General features: G+C 49.2%; 1 protein-coding gene across 6 annotated transcripts in view; it reads right to left on the reverse strand.

The window, feature by feature from the left end:
• APBA2 (amyloid beta precursor protein binding family A member 2) overlaps positions 1 to 20,477 on the reverse strand; it is a 229,038-nt gene that overhangs the window by 17,799 nt on the left and 190,762 nt on the right. For 3 of the 6 annotated variants that reach the window (XM_054531068.2, XM_054531071.2, NM_001131678.1), the window contains 3 exon segments: positions 7,128 to 7,273; positions 6,035 to 6,070; positions 1,780 to 1,866 (listed from right to left, as the gene is read on the reverse strand). In XM_054531068.2, coding sequence (XP_054387043.1) covers positions 1,780 to 1,866; positions 6,035 to 6,070; positions 7,128 to 7,273 — 269 coding nt within the window. 6 annotated transcript variants of the gene reach the window in all.

The following is a 20,477-nucleotide window of genomic DNA, read 5'->3' on the forward strand; positions in this document are numbered from 1 at the left end:
CTGCTGATTTTTTTCTGGCCAAAGCCATGAGGCTGTTTCATAACCACAAGAGTCACCTTCCAGGGAGGGACACTGAAAGGAAACAGCTGGAGTGGCTCTTCAGCATCTCCTGATTTCTGTCACTGTCATAAATGCCTGAATCAATCCCCAGGTGTCAGAAACATGTTTCTTCCCCAGCTTCTATCAATGGCAGATCCCTCCCCCTCCTCACAGACAGAGGCTGCCTACCAACATGGCCGCATCTGCTCTCCTGCCCTGACTGGCTACTTTGGCCTTCCCAGTCTCTCTCACCTGTTCCCTCCTCTCCAGCTCCTCTGCCCCAACAGCTTTAATTTGCATGCCCTGTTCAGAATCCAAAGATCCAGAAGGGAAAGGAAAGGAAGGGAGAAGGGGCCAGAGGAGTGAACCCTGAACTGGGTCAGCCTAGGAGATTTCTCATCTCTCCTTCACAGGATCCAGCGGAAGAGTTACTCTTTCAGCTGGGGCTGTGGGTATTACGAGGTTCAGAGATGTTCAGGAACTTGTTTAAGGCTATACAGCTCATGAGGATGGAGCTCAGCTTCAATCCCCAGGCCCCTCCTCCCACCCCGGGTGTGGCACCCTCCATGTACACTGGCAAGAAGAGTCACTGGGGCAGGCCTAGCAGCTGTCCCCAGAAAGGCCCGCCCGCAAGGCTGGCCCTCTCTGGCATCTGGGAATGTGGATCTCAGGAGGGTTCCCAGCGCCCGAACTGACAAACATGGTTCCTTTTGCCTAAACTGTTTGTGCAAACAACGTGGTCTAGGCTGGACACCTCTTTTCCCTCTGGGAGTCTGGAATTTTGGTAGCTGCCAGGCAGAGGGTGCCTATGTGACCAGCTCCCAGTAAACACCTTGGGCTGAGTGTCTATGAGCTTCCCTGGTAGACACAACTTCATTCTGTTGTCACAGCCCCTTGCCAGGGGGTTCAGTGTGTCCTGTGTGACTGTGAGGAGGGCTCTGGAAGCCTGCACCCGCTTTGCTGATTCTGCTTTGGAGCCATCTGCTGAAATAAATCTCAGCTGTGAGTGCACTGAGTCCTGTCAGTCCTCCGAAACCACCCAGCCTGTGGTGGTCTTGGGGACCCCCAGCACAGGTGGGTGATGAGGCACGGGGCTCAGAGGGTGGGGGGGGGGGGATCTAGTCCAGATGGTTTGCCCACAAAAGATCAGAAAATGAAGTCCAAGTCTGTGAAGTGTCGCAAGCCCAGTGCCTGAGCCCTGGCACCTGTCTCCCTGAGTTTTCACCAAGTGCCAGGCTCCAGGAGGGGGCTGGTTCCAGGGTAGGGGGGTGCAGGACACAAAGATCAGTGGGACAAGGCGCAACCTGGACACAGGACAGACATGTGACGAGGAAGGGTGCCACTGTGCCCGCATCAGGGTATGTGAGGGCCTGGAGCGTGGTCAGGGCATGGCACTGGGTTGGGAGTGGTGGGCTGCAGTGTGAGCCACGTAGTGGGGGCTGCTGCCTCCTCTGTCCCCAGAGGTCAGGCTCCCCGGGAGTGGGGAGCAGGGGAGGGCCCAGGTAGCCCAGCAGGTCTTCCCACCCACCTCCCACCCGCAGAGCCCTGGGGTGACGCCAGCACGACTGCCACCTGCTGTGCGCTCCTTGCTCCTCCCGCAGCCCGGGCTATGGGCCTTGGGTTGAGGGGAGCAGAGGGCACAGGAGAGAAGCTGCTGAGAACCAGGGCCTATACCGTGGGACAAGAAGGAGTCGAACTTAGGAGTTTACCTGATTTTGAACAACTGTCTTAAACGCTTACCTGCGTGTCTGCATTTAAAACCTTGATCCTCTGGGTGGAAATGAAGAGGTCCACTTCCGTCAGCGTCTGGGCGTCCCCCTCAGAATTCTAAGGACAGTGGATATTGTTAAAGTTCAAAAACCAACTCAGAATAGAGGACATGCAAATAGCATTATGACAAAATGCTCAACATCCCTAATCACCAGATAAATCCAAATTAAAACCACAACAATATATCATTTCATATCTGTCAGAATGGCTCTTATCAAAAAGATAAAAGATAAGAAGCATTGGCGTGGGGTGGAGAAAAGGGAACCCTGGTACACTGTGGGAGGGTGTGACTCAGTGCAGCCACTGTGGAGAATAGAATGGCGGTTCCTCCAAAAATTCAAACTACAACCACCATGTGATCCAGCAATCCCACTGCTGGGCATATTTCCAAAGGAAGTGAAATCAGCGTGTCTAGGAGACACCTGCACTCCCATGCTCACGGCAGCACTATCCGCAACAGCCAAGACATGGGATCAACCCAAAGTCCATTCACGATGAATGGATAAAGAAATGTGGCGCGCAGACACGCTGGAGGCCTACCCAACCTTCACAAAGAAAAAGCCATGTCATTTCCAACACATGGATGACCCTAGAGGACATGCTTGTGAAGTGAAATCAGCCAGGCACAGAGAGATAAATACTGCACCATCTCACTCAGGTGGAAGCTACAAATGTTGATCTCACAGAAGTAGAGAGCTGAATGGTGGTTACCAGGGGCTGGGGCAAAGGAGTGAAGGGGGAAGTATTGGTCCACGGACACAAAGCTCCTTCTAGACAGGAGAAATGAGTTCAAGAGATCTATTGTGCATCGTGGTGACTACTGTTAATAATATTTCATATTCTTAAAAATTGCTAAGATAGTGAATGTAGTGTTCTCTTTACAAAAATTATAACTATGTGATGTAATGCACATGTTAATTAGCTATAGTCATTTCACAATGTGTGTATTATGTGTACATAGTAAATACATACAATTTTATCTGTCAATGTAAAAAGTAATAACTCGAAGGAAGGCTCGGCAATTTTAACAATTACCCAGAGTCCACGTAGAAGGAAATGCTACTGGCCATCAGAAATCTACCTGCACGACACTGGCCGCATCATCTAGCTAAGTGTGAGTTCTGGAGGCAGTCTGTAAGAGGAACCCGGGAGGGAGGAGGGCCGGCCCCCGGGAGCTTGACCGAGATGGAGCGGGACACCTGGGTCTGTCGCCACGGCCCCTCCTGTCAGTGGCAAGCAAGGCCCTCTGCTGACCCCTGTGGAATTTATAGGCTCAGGTTACATTTCCTGGATTTGTGATTCTAAGTATCCTTAAGAAATGGGGAAGACATTGTCAGAGAAGCTGAATGAAAATATGTCAGCCTTTCCTTCTGATTTAAACAGTCACCACCATGTCCACCCCACAGCGGCCTTGGGGGACTAAGCCCTGGGGCTGGCCTGAGTGCTGTCCTCACAGCGACAGAGAGAAGCCAAGAGAGGTGCCACACAAATGGCCTAATTCGTCACCTGTAGCCACTGTAGTATGCCTGGCATATGGCTGTGAGACGGGCTTCATGGGCTCTTCTGAGCTGAGTGAACTCTTCAGGGTTTGCCCCAAACTAGGATAGCCTTTAATTGGTTTTTACATTTGTAAGAATCCTAATTACCACTGCACAGTGGCCATGAATTTCAAGTTCTATTGGTTTGCCCACCGAAGTGAATAATTCTCCATGTCACTGGGGAGCCCAGGGTGGTCTATCTTCCATTTTGAAACAGCAAAAACTATGATTTAATTATTCACTAGAAAATCTGAAATAAGAAATCTCCCTGCTGACAATTCCTCAAGAATTCTGAGTTGTAGAGAGGCCCGGTATTGTAATAATAAATGTGTATTTTAGCTCAATTTTCAAGGGAAAGGGTCTTTTGAGCTTTCTTTGCTTTTAACTCATTAGAAAGAGAAAGGAGTTGAAAGCAGTGCAGCTGACAATCTGTAGCCACGGAGGAAATTTTCCTCTGTTTTTTAAAATTGCGTTATATTCAGCATCAGCATGCATTTAAAGGTTATATTCATGGATTGTGGCTCAAAATCTTGCTAAAAAGTAGGTCAAGCCAGAAGTGAGAAAAGTTGCAGGTGGACCTTGGCATTAGTGACAATTGTGGAGGAAACCTGAGGCTGGGATCCCTGGATGGGAGAAGAGGGGCAGCCTGAAGCCACCCAGCCTCCAGCAGAAAACCCATCAGTAACAGGGCAGGGAGAGGGCACCCATCATCCTTCTTGGCAGAAGAAGGCAGGGTGTCAACAGTACGGATCCTACAGACACCAGCGAACAGGCCACAGGGTGGGCCTCAGCACGTCTGTGGATAGGGGGCATGACCTGCAGTCATCCCCATGGCTGTGGCTGGGCCGGGAAAGGGACCTTCAGCAATGACACTGAGCACCCCACTTTCCAAAAAGGAAGAAAAAACCGTAATTAAATGTAATCGGGCGGCTACCTGACCAGCCGCAGAGGCCTTTTTGAGCTGGGTCTGCCTGTACCAACCCCTCTAGAGGTGGCAGTGACTCTGTAGGACTGCTGGACCTGCAGGTCCCAGAAGCCAGCTGCAGTCCGTAGGGACTTCCTGCTCCAGCTGGACTAGGAGGCTGCAAGCGAGGGCCCCTCTCTTTTGAGAAAAGCACACCCCAACTGCAAGTCTGCAATGTGTGGCACATTCTGCCTTGCCTGGAGGAAATCAGCCCGGGAAGAGGAGCATGAGCACGATCCTTCCTCTCCTGCTCCTGAGCAGAATCAAAGGAGACGCTGCTGGGCAAAAAGTAGACGTCCTAGGTGGACCAAAGTCTCACTCCAGAAGAGGGAGTCCCCACATGGGGTCTTCTGGCCAAAGCGCCAGAAAATGACATTACTTCAGAGCAGGGAGGGGGATCTAAATCTCCTGCTGTTTAAACAGAAGAAAACAGTGGCAACAAGCCAGTGCCAAGGCCCCCGGCGTCTGCCCCAGGCCTTGTGACACCAACTATTTTGATATTTTCTGTATGAGGAGGATTGGAAAAGCTCTAGCATTTACTAAATGAGCAGGTGACAAACAAATGACTCAATGTCAATCCTTTTTTTTTTTTTTTTTTTCTTTTGAGATGGAGTTTCGCTGTTGTTGCCCAGGCTGGAGTGCAATGGCATGATCTCGGCTCACCGCAACCTCTTGCCTCCCGAGTTCAAGTGATTCTCCCACCTCAGCCTCCTGAGTAGCTGGAATTACAGGCATGCACCACCATGCCCGGCTAATTTTTTGTATTTTTAGTAGAGACGGGGTTTCTCCATGTTGGTCAGGCTGATCTCGAACTCCCGACCTCAGGTGATCCGCCCACCTCGGCCTCCCAAAGTGCTGGGATTACAGGTGTGAGCCACCGCACCCGGCCTCAGTGTCAACCCATTTTAAAAAGTCTGCCAGGGTTTCAACACTTATTTTCTTTTTTGTGTCTTTTTTTTTTGTTTGTTTAAGAGATAGGGTCTCACTCTGTCGCCCAGGCTGGAGTGCAGTGGTGCAAACACGGATCACTGCAGCCTTGAACTCCCAGGCTCAAGTGATCCTCCCACTTCCGCCTCCCAGGCAGCTGGGACTTCAGGCATGTGCCACCATGCCCAGCTAAATAAAAAAAAAAAAAAATTGTGGAAACAGAGGTCTCACTGTGTTGCCCAGGCCAGTCTCAAACTCCTAGACTCAAATGATCCTCCTGCCTCTGTCTCCCAAAGTGCTGGGATTACATGTGTGAGCCATAGCACCCAGCCCAAAAACTCATTTCCAATAAAGAAAGCACCACACGGGCAAACTGAGCTACTCACCCTCCTGACTTAGTAAATTAAGCTTAAGGAATCTTTAACTATCAGAACAATTCAGTAGTACTGCACAGGAGGCCCAGGCCCTACACCCACCACGTTGTCATATCAACTAAATGTCATATCAATTTAAAATGTCCACGTAAAACAGGAACATCACAGCGTTATCCATATGGTACATAGGAGATGCTAAGAAAGAGGAACTAATAAATCCTTCCATAAATGGGTGGTTAAAAAAATGAAGTGTCTGTAGTTTCATTTACAAACATCTAAGATTCACCTACCAAGGGAAGAGGAAAAGCTGCTTTGCAACATTATTTGGATCCCCAGGGAACCCCCCCGGCCCCCACCGCCCAGGACAAGCCACAGAAACACATGCAAACAGCACTGTCCCAGGGCCTCAAGGCCCTACACACCGCTTTTTTCTTGATCTTAGCAGCCTTTTGCATCCTCTGAGAGCATGGAAGAGAAAAGAAAAACAAGTTGGCATGGAGAGAAGGAAGGTATGTGAGGTTATGTCACTCTGGTGGTTGACTCCCCCACACTCAGGCCTGGTGCCTAGCAAAGCCCAGCAGGGATGGGTGGACAGCCACTGCCCACTTCAAGCACATACAGTGACCAAGAGAAGCCCACACAGGTGTCCCTGGAGCACTAGAAATGACTGCCAACCACCCCATCTACAGAGGATGGGAAAGGTGCCATCAGCAGGCAGGAAGGCGAGCTGAGCTCCAGACAGCGGAGCAAGGCAAGGGTCTGGGGTGGGAGGACTGGGCCTCTCCTGAGAGGCACTGACTGGCAGGGCTCAGCACTGCCCTGGGTTACCTGGCTTTCTCCTGCCCACCCCAGATGGCCTCATGGTGCTCCTCTCCTTCTGTTAGAGGAGTTTGTGTATGGTGAGGGCTGGGGAGGAGGTTGCCACCATTTCTCACCCCTGGGCTGGCGGGCCTCTGCAGATCCTGTCTTGCTCAGAGAGCTGAGACCTCAGATGGCTACGCCCCCTCCCCCCCGACCCCATTTAGTTTTGCTGATGTGGCCTCATCTTCCCCTTGCCCGGCCTCACCCAATGTTCAAAACCAGACAATCCAACGAGCACTTAGAGCTACAAGCAGGTCAAAGTTTTTCTTGAGGTCCTGAATTTAAATAAAAAGTGATTTATTTTTCCCCCTTTCTGGAAGCACTCTGAATGGCACTAAAAATACACATACTGTTGAACTGGGATTTGGGATTGTTTTATGACTAGAATGCTTTGGAACGATGATCTTTAAAGGTCATATTTCTGGGATTCCGTGCACCTCTCGTTAAGGAGCTAGTTGCCTCTACCCAGCCAGCTTTCTCCCAGCCAAGGCACAAGCCTCCCTCAGCCTCGTCAGCACCTGGGCCGATCCTGCTCCCTGTGCCGAGGGCTGTGCAGTCAGAGCTGGAAGAGGGCCTACACCCTGCCACATTCCCTCCTGCTAGTGCCCCCCAAAGTGTGTGGGCATCCCCGAGGGGCCCTCGAAGCACCTCTACCTTGACCCGGCTGACGGCCTCCTGCGCTTGCATCATTCTGATGTTTTTGGAAGGGTTCCGTTCTGATAGCAGCTGGGTGGACCCCAGGTAATTGGCAGCAAAGATGATCCCATCGATGAGGTCTTCTGGTTCGCAGGGCCCTGGAACTGAAGGAGAGCACAGAGTCAGAGTCTTCCTAGAGGAGAAGTCCCCTGAACAAAGGACTTGCATGCCTGGCCATAGCACAAGGAACATGGCAGCCAGGATGCTGGGCAAACTAGAAGGGCCCAACCATCGCGATCTGCAGCCAGCCACGGGCGGCCGGTCTACTTCCCTCACTACCCTATGCTGCAAGCAACTGCACAAAATCAACACGGGCCAGAAAACTCTGCACAAACGGTGTCAGGAAGACAATGCCAGTATTCCAGCTGACTGTCACTCAAGATGACAATCACAGGCTGCAAATCCAGAAGGCGTCACATCCCAAACAGGACAGCACTTTCCATGCCTTCCCCACAGCCCTGGAACTCATGCTGGTGACCTGAAACTGTGCCCTGGGCTTCTCCTTGGCCTGTCCTTGTGCATCTGTCCTGAGGGGCTCCTGCCTGTCTGTAGCCTCTCAGGACACCCGTGTAGCTCCTAACACCCATCACACCGCAGGCCCAGGCTTGGCAACATCATGCTTGTTCCATCTGCTGCCCCTAGACCATCGTGGCCCAACGAACTTCCTGCCAGCCACAACGGAAGGTTCTATCTCTGCAGTGTCCAATACAGGATCCGCTACCCACATGTGGCTTTGAGCACTGGCACTGTGGATCCTGCTGCTGAGGGACTGGACCCTTTTCTTGTATGTAATTTTAATTAATTGAAATCTAAAGAGCCACATGTTAGAGTCATATCCAACCAACCCCCAAGTCCTGTCCATGTTGCCCACAAACCAATCTTGAGTGGCTCCTATGCCAGACAATAAGGCTCCAGCTAGGGGTGGGCAAACCTTTCCTGTAAAGGGGGAGATGGTAGGTGTTTTAGGCTTTGTGGTCTCTGTTGCAACTACTCACTGTTGTACCTGAGGCGTAAAGGCAGCCGTAGACAATATGTAAAAGAGGAGGTGCGGCTGTGTGCCAAGGAAACTTTATATGCAAAATCAGGGGGCCAGGAGGATTTGCCATTGGGGCTGCAGTCAGCCGACTTCTGAGCTGTTCTAGACCGTGGCTCGGCTGTCCTCTCAGACCCATGCTGGCCATGTCACCTGCCTTACCCCTCCCGACTGCCCACCTCCTGGCCAGAGCCCTTTTCTTCGGGGATTTTGGCCCTGGCTTCCTGGCTCCCCTCGTGCTCCAGCTGGCCCCTCCCCGAGCCCCTCCAGCGTCATGGTCACGGGCCCAGCCATCCTGCATCCCCAGCCCTTGAGCCAGCAACCTCCTGACCTCTTCCCTCCCTCAGCCAGCTGATCCCTGGTCTCACCTCTAACCCATTCTGTTGCTAAAATCGTCAACTGGCCCAGCTAGGGCGCCGCCATCCACCACTTCAGTAACATCTGCCCAGTATCCTCAGCTCCCTGACCCCAGTCCTGTATATCTGCCCACAGGAGTTCAGCAAATCTCCAACCTGTTTTCTCTGGACCTGAGGCTGGAAAAAGCTGCCCAAGAGGGCAAATGAGTGCCATGATAAATGTATTATAAATTCCTGACCCCAAATGCCCCCCAAACAACCTCACAACTCTTATCTCTCTGGGAAGCTCAGCCTCTTCTTCCATGCAAGTTATTCCAGACCCCTCCACTGCCTCAAACTCCTGGCTGCCCCTCCCTCACCTGCTCAACAGACCAGGTGGGGAGCTTCGCCTCAGTGCCCAGCCCACCTGGCCCTCCTTCCTGCTTTCCTGGGCAGTAGTGGGTCTGCGTGCCCCTGGGGTCAGAGGATCACCTGTGCTCCCAGCCGTCTCTCCCCACAGAGCCCCCCATCCCTCCCTGTGCACCTAACTGAGTCCTATCAATGGGGTCCTCCCACGGCTTTTAAATATCCTCGTCACCCCTTGCTCTGGAGCCGATAAACCTTCTCCCAGCTGGGCAGGGCTGCAGGCGCCAATGTAGGGGACTGCAGGATTCAGGGGTGGCACCAGGGGAGGAACCCCTGCCCACCTGTCCCTCGGAGGGTACACCGGGGCCTGTCACCAGGGGAATCAGAGGCAGCCCCATGGAGGGAACAGGACCCATCTATCCCAATGCAGCACCCCCACCATAACCTGGCGCCTCTTCAGAGTGAAGTGTGCACATCTGCCTAGCTGGGGGGCTTGGACAGCGTGTATGACAGCCCTGGCTGCCACAGGATCACCAGACACGCCCTGTGCTGCCTTTTATGGCATCTAGCTGCGGGGCTGGGAAGGCTCCCAGTGCCTGAGGTAGGCCTGTTTCTACTACCTCACACCACCTTGCCGTCCCCAGTGAGCATGGCTCAACAGGCACCCCCCAGTGAAGCCCCAGTCACCCAGTGGGGCCCAATGCAGTGGCTCTCACTGACCACTAGATGGCATCACTTTGTTCTGCAGGAAAGCTCTGGTTCTTCCAGGCGCCCCAGGTACCCCAGCCTCACAGCCCCAGCAGGTGACCAGAGCCTTGGGTGAGTGTCCTTATGTACCCTCTGTGGCGGGGGCTGCCTGGCACCCTGTCGGCCCCAGGACCTGGGGGGGGGGGGTTGCTGGGAGACCAGCCTTCCCTTTGGAATCTGACTCCTGCCTTCCCAGGCGCTGCCCCCTGGCTGCTCCCTCGCCAGCCCCCAGGGTGGCCCTGGTCAGCGCACCAGACCCTTCTGAGGTTCACATTTCCGTCTCGACCCATGCCCTTGAGTAGATTTAGGAAAGACTGGCCTCGTCTCCCCCTGAAGTGAGCGTCACCAGCTCAGGGGCCCATCTGGGCACAGACTGCTGCATGTGAAGGGTGGCCCATCCCAGGCAGGGGGTCACCGCTGGCACTCACGGATGCCTGCTTCCAGGATGAGGCCAGTGAAGCACTCAAGAGCCTTGCTGCAACTCCAGCCACCACACACCTCTGCCTGGGGGCCTTCCATGCCTGCCTCGCTGTTTTGTTCAGCGGGAAACAATCGAGTCCACGGTGGCCCCAGCATCCTGTCTCCCGCTCACACGCACCACGGGAGGAGAACCCAGACCCAGAGAAGAGTCCAGTGGGGGCGGCATGGTGCGGGGAGTATATCAGATTCATGGGCACAGCTCTCAGCTTCCGCAGGAAACGCAGAACCCAAATCCAACAGCTTCGTTAGAAAATGAAAGCAGCTAGCCCTACATGTTTGGATAGAAATTGCTGTTATTTTGCTCAAGTCTTGCACTGACCCTAAGCTGAGACCACCAGAGGGAGACAAAATGACAAGAGAATCAAGACACAGGTTTAAAGATCTTGTCTCCCCAGAGAGTGATTTATCCTCTTCACACCGTATATCTTACTCACATAGGCATATGCACAGTGTATCTGCACAGTCTGGAGAAGAATAAGGTGCTCCAGGTTCTCCCCTGCCAGAAGAAGCCTCTGTTTGAAACACTGCTTAGGAAAACCCTAGGCCCTCTGGACAGGGAAGGAGGGGAGTCCCACAGCTTTAAGCCTGAGGGTCTCCACTCCTGCCACCTTTGGAGAAAATTATCCTGAACATGGGTGGTGGACAGAGGCTTCTAAGGTGCCAGTGTGGCCCCAGGGGGTCTCATTAGCTCCAAGATCTGTCCCTGTATCTCCTGGGGGTCTGGGAGGAGGTGGCTGGGTGGAGCTGGAGCACAGGTGTACGTGGGAGTGTGGAGGTGCATCCACAAGGCCCGCTGCTCTCCGCAAAGGCAGGGAGTCTTGGAGTGCAGCCCTCATGCCCAACACACCAGACCTCTGTGCAACAATGGTACAGTTCCACCCAGTCCTCAACCGTGCCATGAAGCAATCTCAGGGTCCCAATTTTACAAATAAGGACCATCTAAGTGGGTCACGTGGCTTTGCCCAAGTTCACTGTCATGAGTTCAGGTGCTCAGCATTTCTGAACCCACTGTATAAAGACCGGTGTTAAGACAGACACATGGAGCTCACAGGCTACACAGTGAGGCTGACATCAGTCCCACAGCCACAGAACAAATGCATCAGGATGGGCCGTGGTGAATGCTCAGAAGGGAGGCTATGGCCCTGGGAAGGAAGGGACAGGGAGGCTGCTCTGGTGAGGAATTTGGGGGTGGCTGCTGTTTAAGCTGAGGACTGGAGGAGAAGGAATCAACACGCCATAAGGCAAAAGGGGGAGAAAGCTTTCCAGGCTGAGGTGGGGAGCAGGTGCAAAGGCCCTAGGGTGCAGAGACAATGACACCTTAGAAGAGTTATAGGATGTCTGGACTGCCAAGGCCCAGGACATGGGCCAGCAGCTGAGATAAGTCGAGGGTGGGGAGGAAGTGCTGGGCAGATGTGAGGACCCCTGGGCCACGGGTGACAGGTCATAAGGACTGTCACTTAAGGGTATCCATCAGGGAAGTGGCCCAACCACTCCTTCTTTAGAAATGAACTCTGGCAGAGGGGCAGGCAGCAGAGAGGAAGAAGGGAGAGCAGCTGAGAGGCTACTGTAGCCATCCCAGCACGAGTGGCGATGATGGTGTGGACAGGGTGACAATGGAAATGGAGAGACAGCAACAGATGGGGATTTAGGGGTCCGTCAACAGGACAGGAAGTTGGACTGGAGTCTGAGAGAGGATGAGGACCCTAGACAATGGTTGCAGAGCTCGACGGACAGACCTGCCCTCACTGAGAAGGTGTGCTTGGAAGAGGACTGAGCTTGGGTTGGGGATTCCAGGCAAGTTTAGTGGCAGGAGCCTGGATGCTCAGTAGGCGGCTGGACTCGGGAGTCCTGGTTTAGAAAAACAGCTTTGGGAATGAACCATCTGCAGGTGCCAAATGAAGCTGCAGGCACGGATGAGTCTGCAAGGGAAGGTCATGGGCAAGAGGGCAGGATGAAGCCCCAGGACTCTGCTCTGCTAAGTACCAGGAAAAGAAGGGGCTTAGAAAGGGAGGCCTGCCCATCTGCGCCCATGCTAGCAGGAGGCCAACTACAAGGAGACTTCATGTATTGGGCACAGTGTCAAGGAAGTCAGTAATGACTTGAAAGAGCTGTTTCAGAGGAACTGGGGATAGGAGCCAGAGAGGGGGCTGAGAGGTGCAGGGCAGGTGCAGACAATGAGGCAGCCACTCCCAGATTCCAGCTGTGAAAGAAAAGGGGCAGGTAGAGCCAGGGGTGTGGATAGATGCAGGGTGGGGCAGACGTGGTCAGAAGCCAGTGAAGGGGTGAGTGAAAGGGACAGGAGACAAACGACATCAGATTGTGTGAGGTTCCAAAGCGCAGGCGGGACCTGGCCTCAACTGGGAGGAGGGGCTGCAGCTCTAATGGGGCAGGACAGGACTGGGGGGAGGTGAGCCACCAGATCAGCAGGAGAGCCTGCCCCCTGGAGTGCCCCCTGGGTCTGGAGCGAGGAGAGGAGGCAGGAGCGGGTGAGTATCAGAGTCGTGTAACTGGTGTCTCAAGTGAGACCTTCTGCTGCAGAGCTAAGGCGTGGCCTCCAGGCCCGACTCTCCATCACTGCCAGGGCCTGTGCCTCAAGAAGCTCCCACTGAAGGAGACCCTATAAGGCTGATACGAAAGAGAAGACGCCATCTGAAAACCACACCTATGGGACATTCACCAGGGAGTGGCCACACCTGGGCCTGCAGCACAGGCTTTGTCACTGATAAAAGGGATTTGGGGGTTCCACGGTGTTGAACTTTAGACACCCAATGAGCAAGATTAAGTCACTGGATGAGGAAGAGAAGACACAACAGAGAGTCAGGGAAGGAAGGTCAAAGCCAAGCTCAAGAAAACACACAGAATTGTCCAAGACAGATCCTAACCCTTGCAACGGGGAGAATGACTTCCCAGAAAAAGCATAATAAATTTTTTTTTAAATGGCAAAAACAGGAAAAAGCATATGCATAGGCAGTTCACTGCAGCACCACTATTTGTAATAGCAAAAACCTGGAAACCACCCAAACGCTCCTGAATAGGAGACATCTATCTGCACAGTGGAGTTCTACAGAACATTCTCTCCATGCTCCTGTGAACAGCACAGAGCTGCGGCATCACCGCCAGGGTTTAGTGTGAAGTGAAGAAAGCAAGATGGAGATACGGGGGTCTAATCCACTACCATTTACCTAAGAAAGGGGAAGATATGCTTACAATAAAAATACGTAAAATGCTCAAAATGGTTACCTATAGGGGAAGGGAAGAAATTGGGAGGTGGGGGGATAAATAGGGGAAGAAACTGACCTCTTTGCATATATCCTGTGTTGTTTATTTGAATTTCATACCATGTAAGTATTTTATATAATTATAAAACAAAATTAAACGGAAAAAGCAAATTCCAAATAACTAAGAGAAAAATGAAACAAATGAATCTAAAAGTGTATCCAGTTGTGATCTATTCCAAAATATTTTAAAACACAGTCGTCTGACTGTACATCCCTTGTGGGATGTATTCTAAAGACAAAAGTAAATGCAAATAAATCATAATCTGTATCCACAATCATGTGTCCTTGGCAGTGTTTGGTATTGTTATTCTGAGACTGTTGTAAGGTTAATGGAATAAAACCAATGCAAAATTATGCCGGTGTCCTTGAGAACAGGAATTTGGGGCACAGGAAAAAGAAACTACAAATGTTAGAACCTATAAACCTGACAAAGTATCATTAGGAATCATGATGTTATTTCATCTTAAAAAATATGTTGTGTATTAGTTATTGTTGGCTGCATAACAAATTATTCAGGAATTTAGTGGCTCAAAACAACAACCATGGATTATCTGAGAGTTTCTGTGGATCAGGAATCTGGGTGTGGCTTAGTTGGGTGACTTTGGCTCAGGACCTCTCATCTGTTACAGGCAGTGAGGTACTGAGTGATGCTGCAGCCATCTGAATGCCTGAAGAGGGGGCATCCACTTCCAAGTTCTCTTACGAGGCCGCTGGCCAGAGACATCAGTCCTGTGCCACATGGGCCTCTGGATGGGGCAACTGCCAACCACACCAGGCTAGCTTAGTTCCTTTAGAGGGAACAAGTAAGAGAGAAGAAGAAAGGGCAAGCTGAGACAGAAGCCACATCTCTTTGTATCCTGATCTTGGAAGCCATATCCCATCACTTCTGCCATATTCTATTCAATAGGAGTGGGTCAATAAGTCCATCTCCCACACAAGGGGAGGGGAGGACTCACGGCCATGAATATAAAGAGACGGGGGTCCTTGGGGGCCATTTAGGAGGCTGCCTTCCACATAGACATATACACTCTCACCAAATCTACAGCAATGAGCAACCGCACTACCCAGATTACAGTCTCTAAATGTTATTTCACAGGGCTCCTTGGAGAAAGAACCAACTGGTTCCAGACCTGGGGCAAGAAATATTTAAGATGATCCTGGAATATACCAGAGAGGAAGGAAACAATCAAAGACTACTGGGTTCACATTGACAGGACCCGGAAAACAACCTACAGAAGCTCCTATTGGCCATAGAAAACTTGAGCACCAATAATCATGGTAACACACACAAAACACACCAACTGTGCTAACAACAACATACACAGCCTCACTGGTTATCTTTTAAAGGCTGTCAGGGAAACTCATTAATTTTTTTTTTTTTTTTTTGAGATGGAGTCTTACTCTGTCACCCAGGCTGGAGTGCAGTGGCACGATCTTGGCTCACTACAAGCTCCGCCTCGGTTTCACGCCATTCTCCCGCCTCAGCCTCCTGAGCAGCCGGGACTACAGGCGCCTGCCACCACGCCCGGCTAATTTTTTGTATTTTTAGTAGAGACGGGGTTTCACCGTGTTAGCTAGGATGGTCTCGATCTCCTGACCTTGTGATCCGCCCATCTTGGCCTCCCAAAGTGCTGGGATTACAGGCGTGAGCCACTGCGCACAACTCATTAATTTTTAAATTTTTCAATAAAGAGAAGAAATCAAGCATTTAATCTACTTTTCTTATATGAACCATATTCAGGATACCAAATACTTGAGGGAAAGTTTCTCTACATAGAATTCCAGCTAACTAATGAAGAGGAAATGTTGAAATTAGAATACCACCATTTGGCAACTTCTAATCAATTACTAGATCTAGATAATGATCATTAATGGTTGCTAATATCACCAAAAAAGAGAAGACCAGATATCATGTGCCTCAATAGAACAACACAATAATATGTATGAAAGTTTTTGCCCAATCAAACTAAATCTGATCAAGCTTCTATGTCTAAAAACAACCACTATTTTACAGGACACAGAGAATAGAGGAATACATTAAACAACACCGTGAAGATGGAATCAGCAAAATCCACACTGCAGGAAAATCTACGGGATAAATGACAGATTCTTCAACAATAACACCAACAAAAATTTGTAACACAGAAAAAAGAGATGGATGGACAATCTAAAAGAGACATAAGAGAATTATGAAATGCATTGACCAATCTCAATGGATGGGTTTTGTTTGGATCCCCATTCAAACAGCACCCTGTAAACTGGGAAAAATGCAAACACAAACAAATATTTAATGGCATAAACAAATATTAACTTTAGTTGTGATAACAGCATTGAAATTATCTTTAAAAACAATTCCTATATTTTAGAGATACAATATGAAATATTTAAAGAGGCTATGATGTAAGATCTGAGATTTGCTTTAGAATAATCTGGGAAAGGGTCAGGGTGTAGATTAAATACCACTAGCCATGAATGGGTAAATACTAAAGCTATTTTTTCATATGCTTGAAGTTTTTATGATAAAATTAAAAGTATAGATCTTTCAAAAGGGTGTTATTTTTAGGAAGCCATATTCTACTATTATGTAAAATTGTTCCTTCTGTTCTACCCAATCTGATTAAGCAAGAAGAAGTGATAGAAAACAAGAAAGGAAGCAGCAAAAATCACCCTTGTTTGCAGATGGTATGATTGCATGCCAGGAAAAACTCAAGAAAACAACTAAAAATCTATTTTTAAAAAATAAGAGAATTCACTAAGGCAATGGTTTCAAATTTAATATATAAAAATCGATAGCTTTCTTTGTACCTACAAACGGCAACATGTTGAAAAATAATGAAATGAAAATCAGCATTTACAAAAACAATAAAAGGGAATAAAACAACAAGAAACAGACAAACAAGATATGTGTTGAATTTTTATGAAAAAACTTTATTGATGAAGATAAGTGAGCTTGAATAAATAGAAAGATAAATCCTTTGTTGGCTAGAAACACTATGTTGTAAAGCTGACATTTTTTCCCCTAAATGGACAGACTTTAAGCATGCCTAATAAAAATACCAGTAAGAGTTTGTAGTGGGCCGGGCGCGGTGGCTCATGCCTGTAATCCCAGCACTTTGGGAGGCTGAGGTGGGCGGATCACCTGAGGTCAGGAGTTCAAGACCAGCCTGACCAACATGGCAAAACCCCATCTCTACTAAAAATACAAAAATTAGCCGGCCATGGTGGCACACCCCTGTAATCCCAGCTACTCGGGAGGGTGAGACAGGAGAATCGCTTGAACCCAGAAGGCGAAGGTTGCAGTGAGCCAAGATTGCGCCATTGCACTCCAGCCTAGGCGACAGAGTGAGACTCTGTCTCAAAACAAAACAAAACAAACGAAAGAGTTTGTAGTGAATAACCAGACAAACTGGTTTTAAAGTTCCTATGGAAAAATAAAAGTGCAAAAATATCCAGGAAAAAAATCTAAAATGAATGATGGTAGCAAGGTCTGAAAGTAGCCCTACCAGGTAATAAAATGCACCATAAATCCCCAGTAAATAAAGCAGCCTGGATCTGGAACCTGAATGGACCATCCCTGTAACAGATCCAGAAACAGACTGAGACCCACATGACGACTTGGGCATGGTAAAGTCAGCATTTCAAACCTGCAAGGGAAAGATTCCTTGGATAGCTCTGGCATAACTGGCTAGCTATTGGGACAAAATGCCTAAAATGTAACTTTTCCTGTATCCATACACCAAGATAAATTCCAGATAAATCAATTATTTAAATAATTTAAAATAATACCAAAGTCCTGGAAGACAGCTTTTTATTTATTTAATTAATTAATTAATTTATTTATTTATTTTATTTTTTTTTTTGAGATGGTGTCTCACTCTGTTGCCCAAGCTGGAGCACAGTGACACGATCTCGGCTCACTGCAACCTCTAACTCCCAGATTCAAGCAATTCTCCTGCCCCAGCCTCCCTAGTAGCTGGGATTATAGGCACGTGCTGCTGCGCTCAGTTTATTTTTTGTACTGTTAGTAGAGACGGAGTTTCGCCACGTTGACCAACCTGGTCTTGAACTCCTGACCTCAGGTGACCTGCCCACTTTGGCCTCCCAAAGTGCTGGGATTACAGGCATGAGCCACTGCGCCCAGCCAACACTTTATTTTTAAAAATGATCTTAGGAGTGTGATGGTCATACTAACCTCAAAAACTCAGTAAGCTCAAAGGAAGAAGACTGATATATCTGACTAAATGACATGTTTAGCAAAGTAAAAAGCGTACCAAAAAAAGAAGAAGAAGAAAAGAATGGGAAGCTGGGGTAAACTTTTACAGTACAAACCAAAGGGCTCATTTCCTTTATATGTAAAGAATAATACAAATCAATAAGAAACACCCAAATTCCCAATTGCCAGGGGCTGAGGGGTGGGGGAAATGGGGAGATATTGGTCAAATGGTACAAACCTTTAATTATGAGATGAGTAAGTTCTGGGGATCCAGTGTGTAGCACCATGTCTGTAGTTAATAATCCTGTATTGTATACTAGTAATCTGCTAAGACAATGGATCTGAAGTGTTCTCACCACACACAAAAAAAGGTAGCTATGTGAAGTGATGGCTATGTTAATGCGCTTGGCTGTGGTAGTCATTTCACCATGTAAACTTATATCAATACATTACATTGTATGACTTAAATATACAAAACTTTTATTTGTCAATTATACGCCAGTAAAGCTGGGGGTGAAAATCTAACAGAGGAATGAGCACAGAAACAAACTGGTAGTGCACTGAAAAGAAAAACCACTTATGAACATATGAAATAGTGTTTGGCTTCACTTATTATGAAAGACACGTGAAATCAACAAGACACCTCTTTGCACCCATCGGCCTGGAGCTTATATCAAACAGCTGGTCATGCAGCGTTGGCGACAGCGTGGGAACCTCATACGTAACCAACTCTCATACATGACCAACAGCAGCATACGCTGTCCCCCCTTGGGAAGGCATTCTGCCTGTGTCTATCAGTCGGTGTGCTCCTGGCCTGTACCCCTGCCATAGCCAGGAACCACCTCTATAAAAGAACCCACACCCAAACACAAAGGCATAGCCACAAGGCTGTTCACTGCTGCACTGACTGGAAATCTCCTAACAATCAGTCCAAGGGGGCTGGTTAATACCCCATCCCACATCCACTAAACCGATCCTGTGCTGCCGCTTAAATAATCAGGTGGACCTATTGCTGTTTCCAAGATCTAGCAAGAAAGGAAAAAGCTAAGTACAGATCCATGTGGCCAGTGCAATGTCTATTTAAGGAAAAGGGCCTATGGATGAGCTGATATAGGTCTAAGAAATTCCTGGAGAAATTTACAAGAAATGTAAGTGGCTTCCACTATACAGAGGGACTAGGGATCTGGGATGCACAGGCAGAACAAGAGGTACTGTGGGGATTTCTCATTTTTAACTCTTGCAGCTCTTGGTCTGATACAAGCACTATTCTGAGAAATCTTTAGCAACTTCTACTTAGTGAATAGAAGTTCATATTTTAAAACGACTAATCCCTATTCCTGCTGACTGTATGTAGTACAGGAGAAACATGACCTTGTTTGTAAAAAAAAGGAAAGTCATCTGGGTTTTCATAACCCCTCTTTGGAATGCGCCACATCCCCTCTAGTCCCACAGGGTGAACTTCCTCCCATCCATCCCCCACCCAAATACACCAAAGAGGAGGAGGTGGGAGATGTCTTCACTTTAAGAGTCTTATCTGAACAGGTTCACCCCAACTGCCTATTTTAAGAGCAAACTAAGTCTCAGATCCCATGTGCCCACTGTATGAAACCAACAAAGCAGCTTTACCACTGTGAGGACCCCAGAGAGAAGGAAGGGGTGATAGGTGAGCTCAGGTCCAGGTCTGGGGAATGTAATCTCCATGCCTTCCCCATGATCCACATGGAGCTGGGCAAGTTGATGAGCCATAGACAGGCTGTAAAGGACCCCAGGACCCTAAGGCTTGGCAGCATTTTGGCATAAGCCTCAAGCTTCTGGTGGGGTGGTGGGTTTCAAAACATCCTGTATGAGCTTTGGTTGTTAGATTAGGAGAACAAAGTACAAAAAGCAGAGTAAGATTTACCAGTCTTTGTTATTCTGTACTGAAGCTGCCACTGTTAGGCCCCATTGCTTGGGACTAGCATCAGCCTTTTGGTTTTAATGAGCACGTGTTTACCTTTATAGAAAAGCTGGTCATTCACATATACTCATCCAGAGGCAGTAACCCTCTAAGCAGCTTGGGCTCAAGCTGCTGCCAGTCACCACATCCTGTAGGAGGGGACATCTTGAGGGTGGCTGCTTTCAGATTCCTTCCCGCAGGAGAGGCAGTGCATCCTCTGTGTAATCCGCACTTTCACAAGGAGGTTTTCTCTGCAGTGTTAACCTTCCCAGTCTGAGAGGGTCGCTAGACCCCGAGAGTTTTCCACAGACAGTGATCGTGGCAGGCCCTTCCTCATGATGCCTCTGCTGAGAGAAAGCTGTGATCCTGAGCCTGACGAAACCAGGAGCTCTGGCATCTGGAACGCTCCCCTCCACTGAACTCTCTGGCACCTGCATGGTAGGTCTTCTCTAAGTGAAGGCTCTTCCTCACCCACTGCGTGAGGGTCGCCAGGCAGTGCAGTGTGAAGGTGATGAGCTCAGATTCCAGACCGGTTCGAATCCTGGCTCTGCCACTTGCTACCTGGTGACCTTCGGCTCAGGATTCACTCTCCCTGAGCTGTGGATACACTGATTGTTAAGTTGATATACTTAAACACTTAGATCTGAGCCTGGCTCAAAGAAAGCACCTGACAGGTCTTACCCATTCCTGGTATATGAAGGCATGGTGGGTAGGGAGGAATTACCTTGGCTAAGAGTTTATGTGTCAAGCACCAAGACATGGGTCCAAGTCCAGGCTCTGTCCCCCACACGGCCATGGGACTGCACGCAAGTAACTTTAGCCTCACTGTGCATCAGCTTTCTAACCTATCAGATGGGGGAAAGTACTCACTCCTCATGTAGTGGTTGACCAGGCGACACGAAATAGAGAGATGCTGCACA

This window comes from Pongo abelii, chromosome 16, assembly GCF_028885655.2.
Source record: "Pongo abelii isolate AG06213 chromosome 16, NHGRI_mPonAbe1-v2.0_pri, whole genome shotgun sequence".
NCBI lineage: Eukaryota > Metazoa > Chordata > Mammalia > Primates > Hominidae > Pongo > Pongo abelii.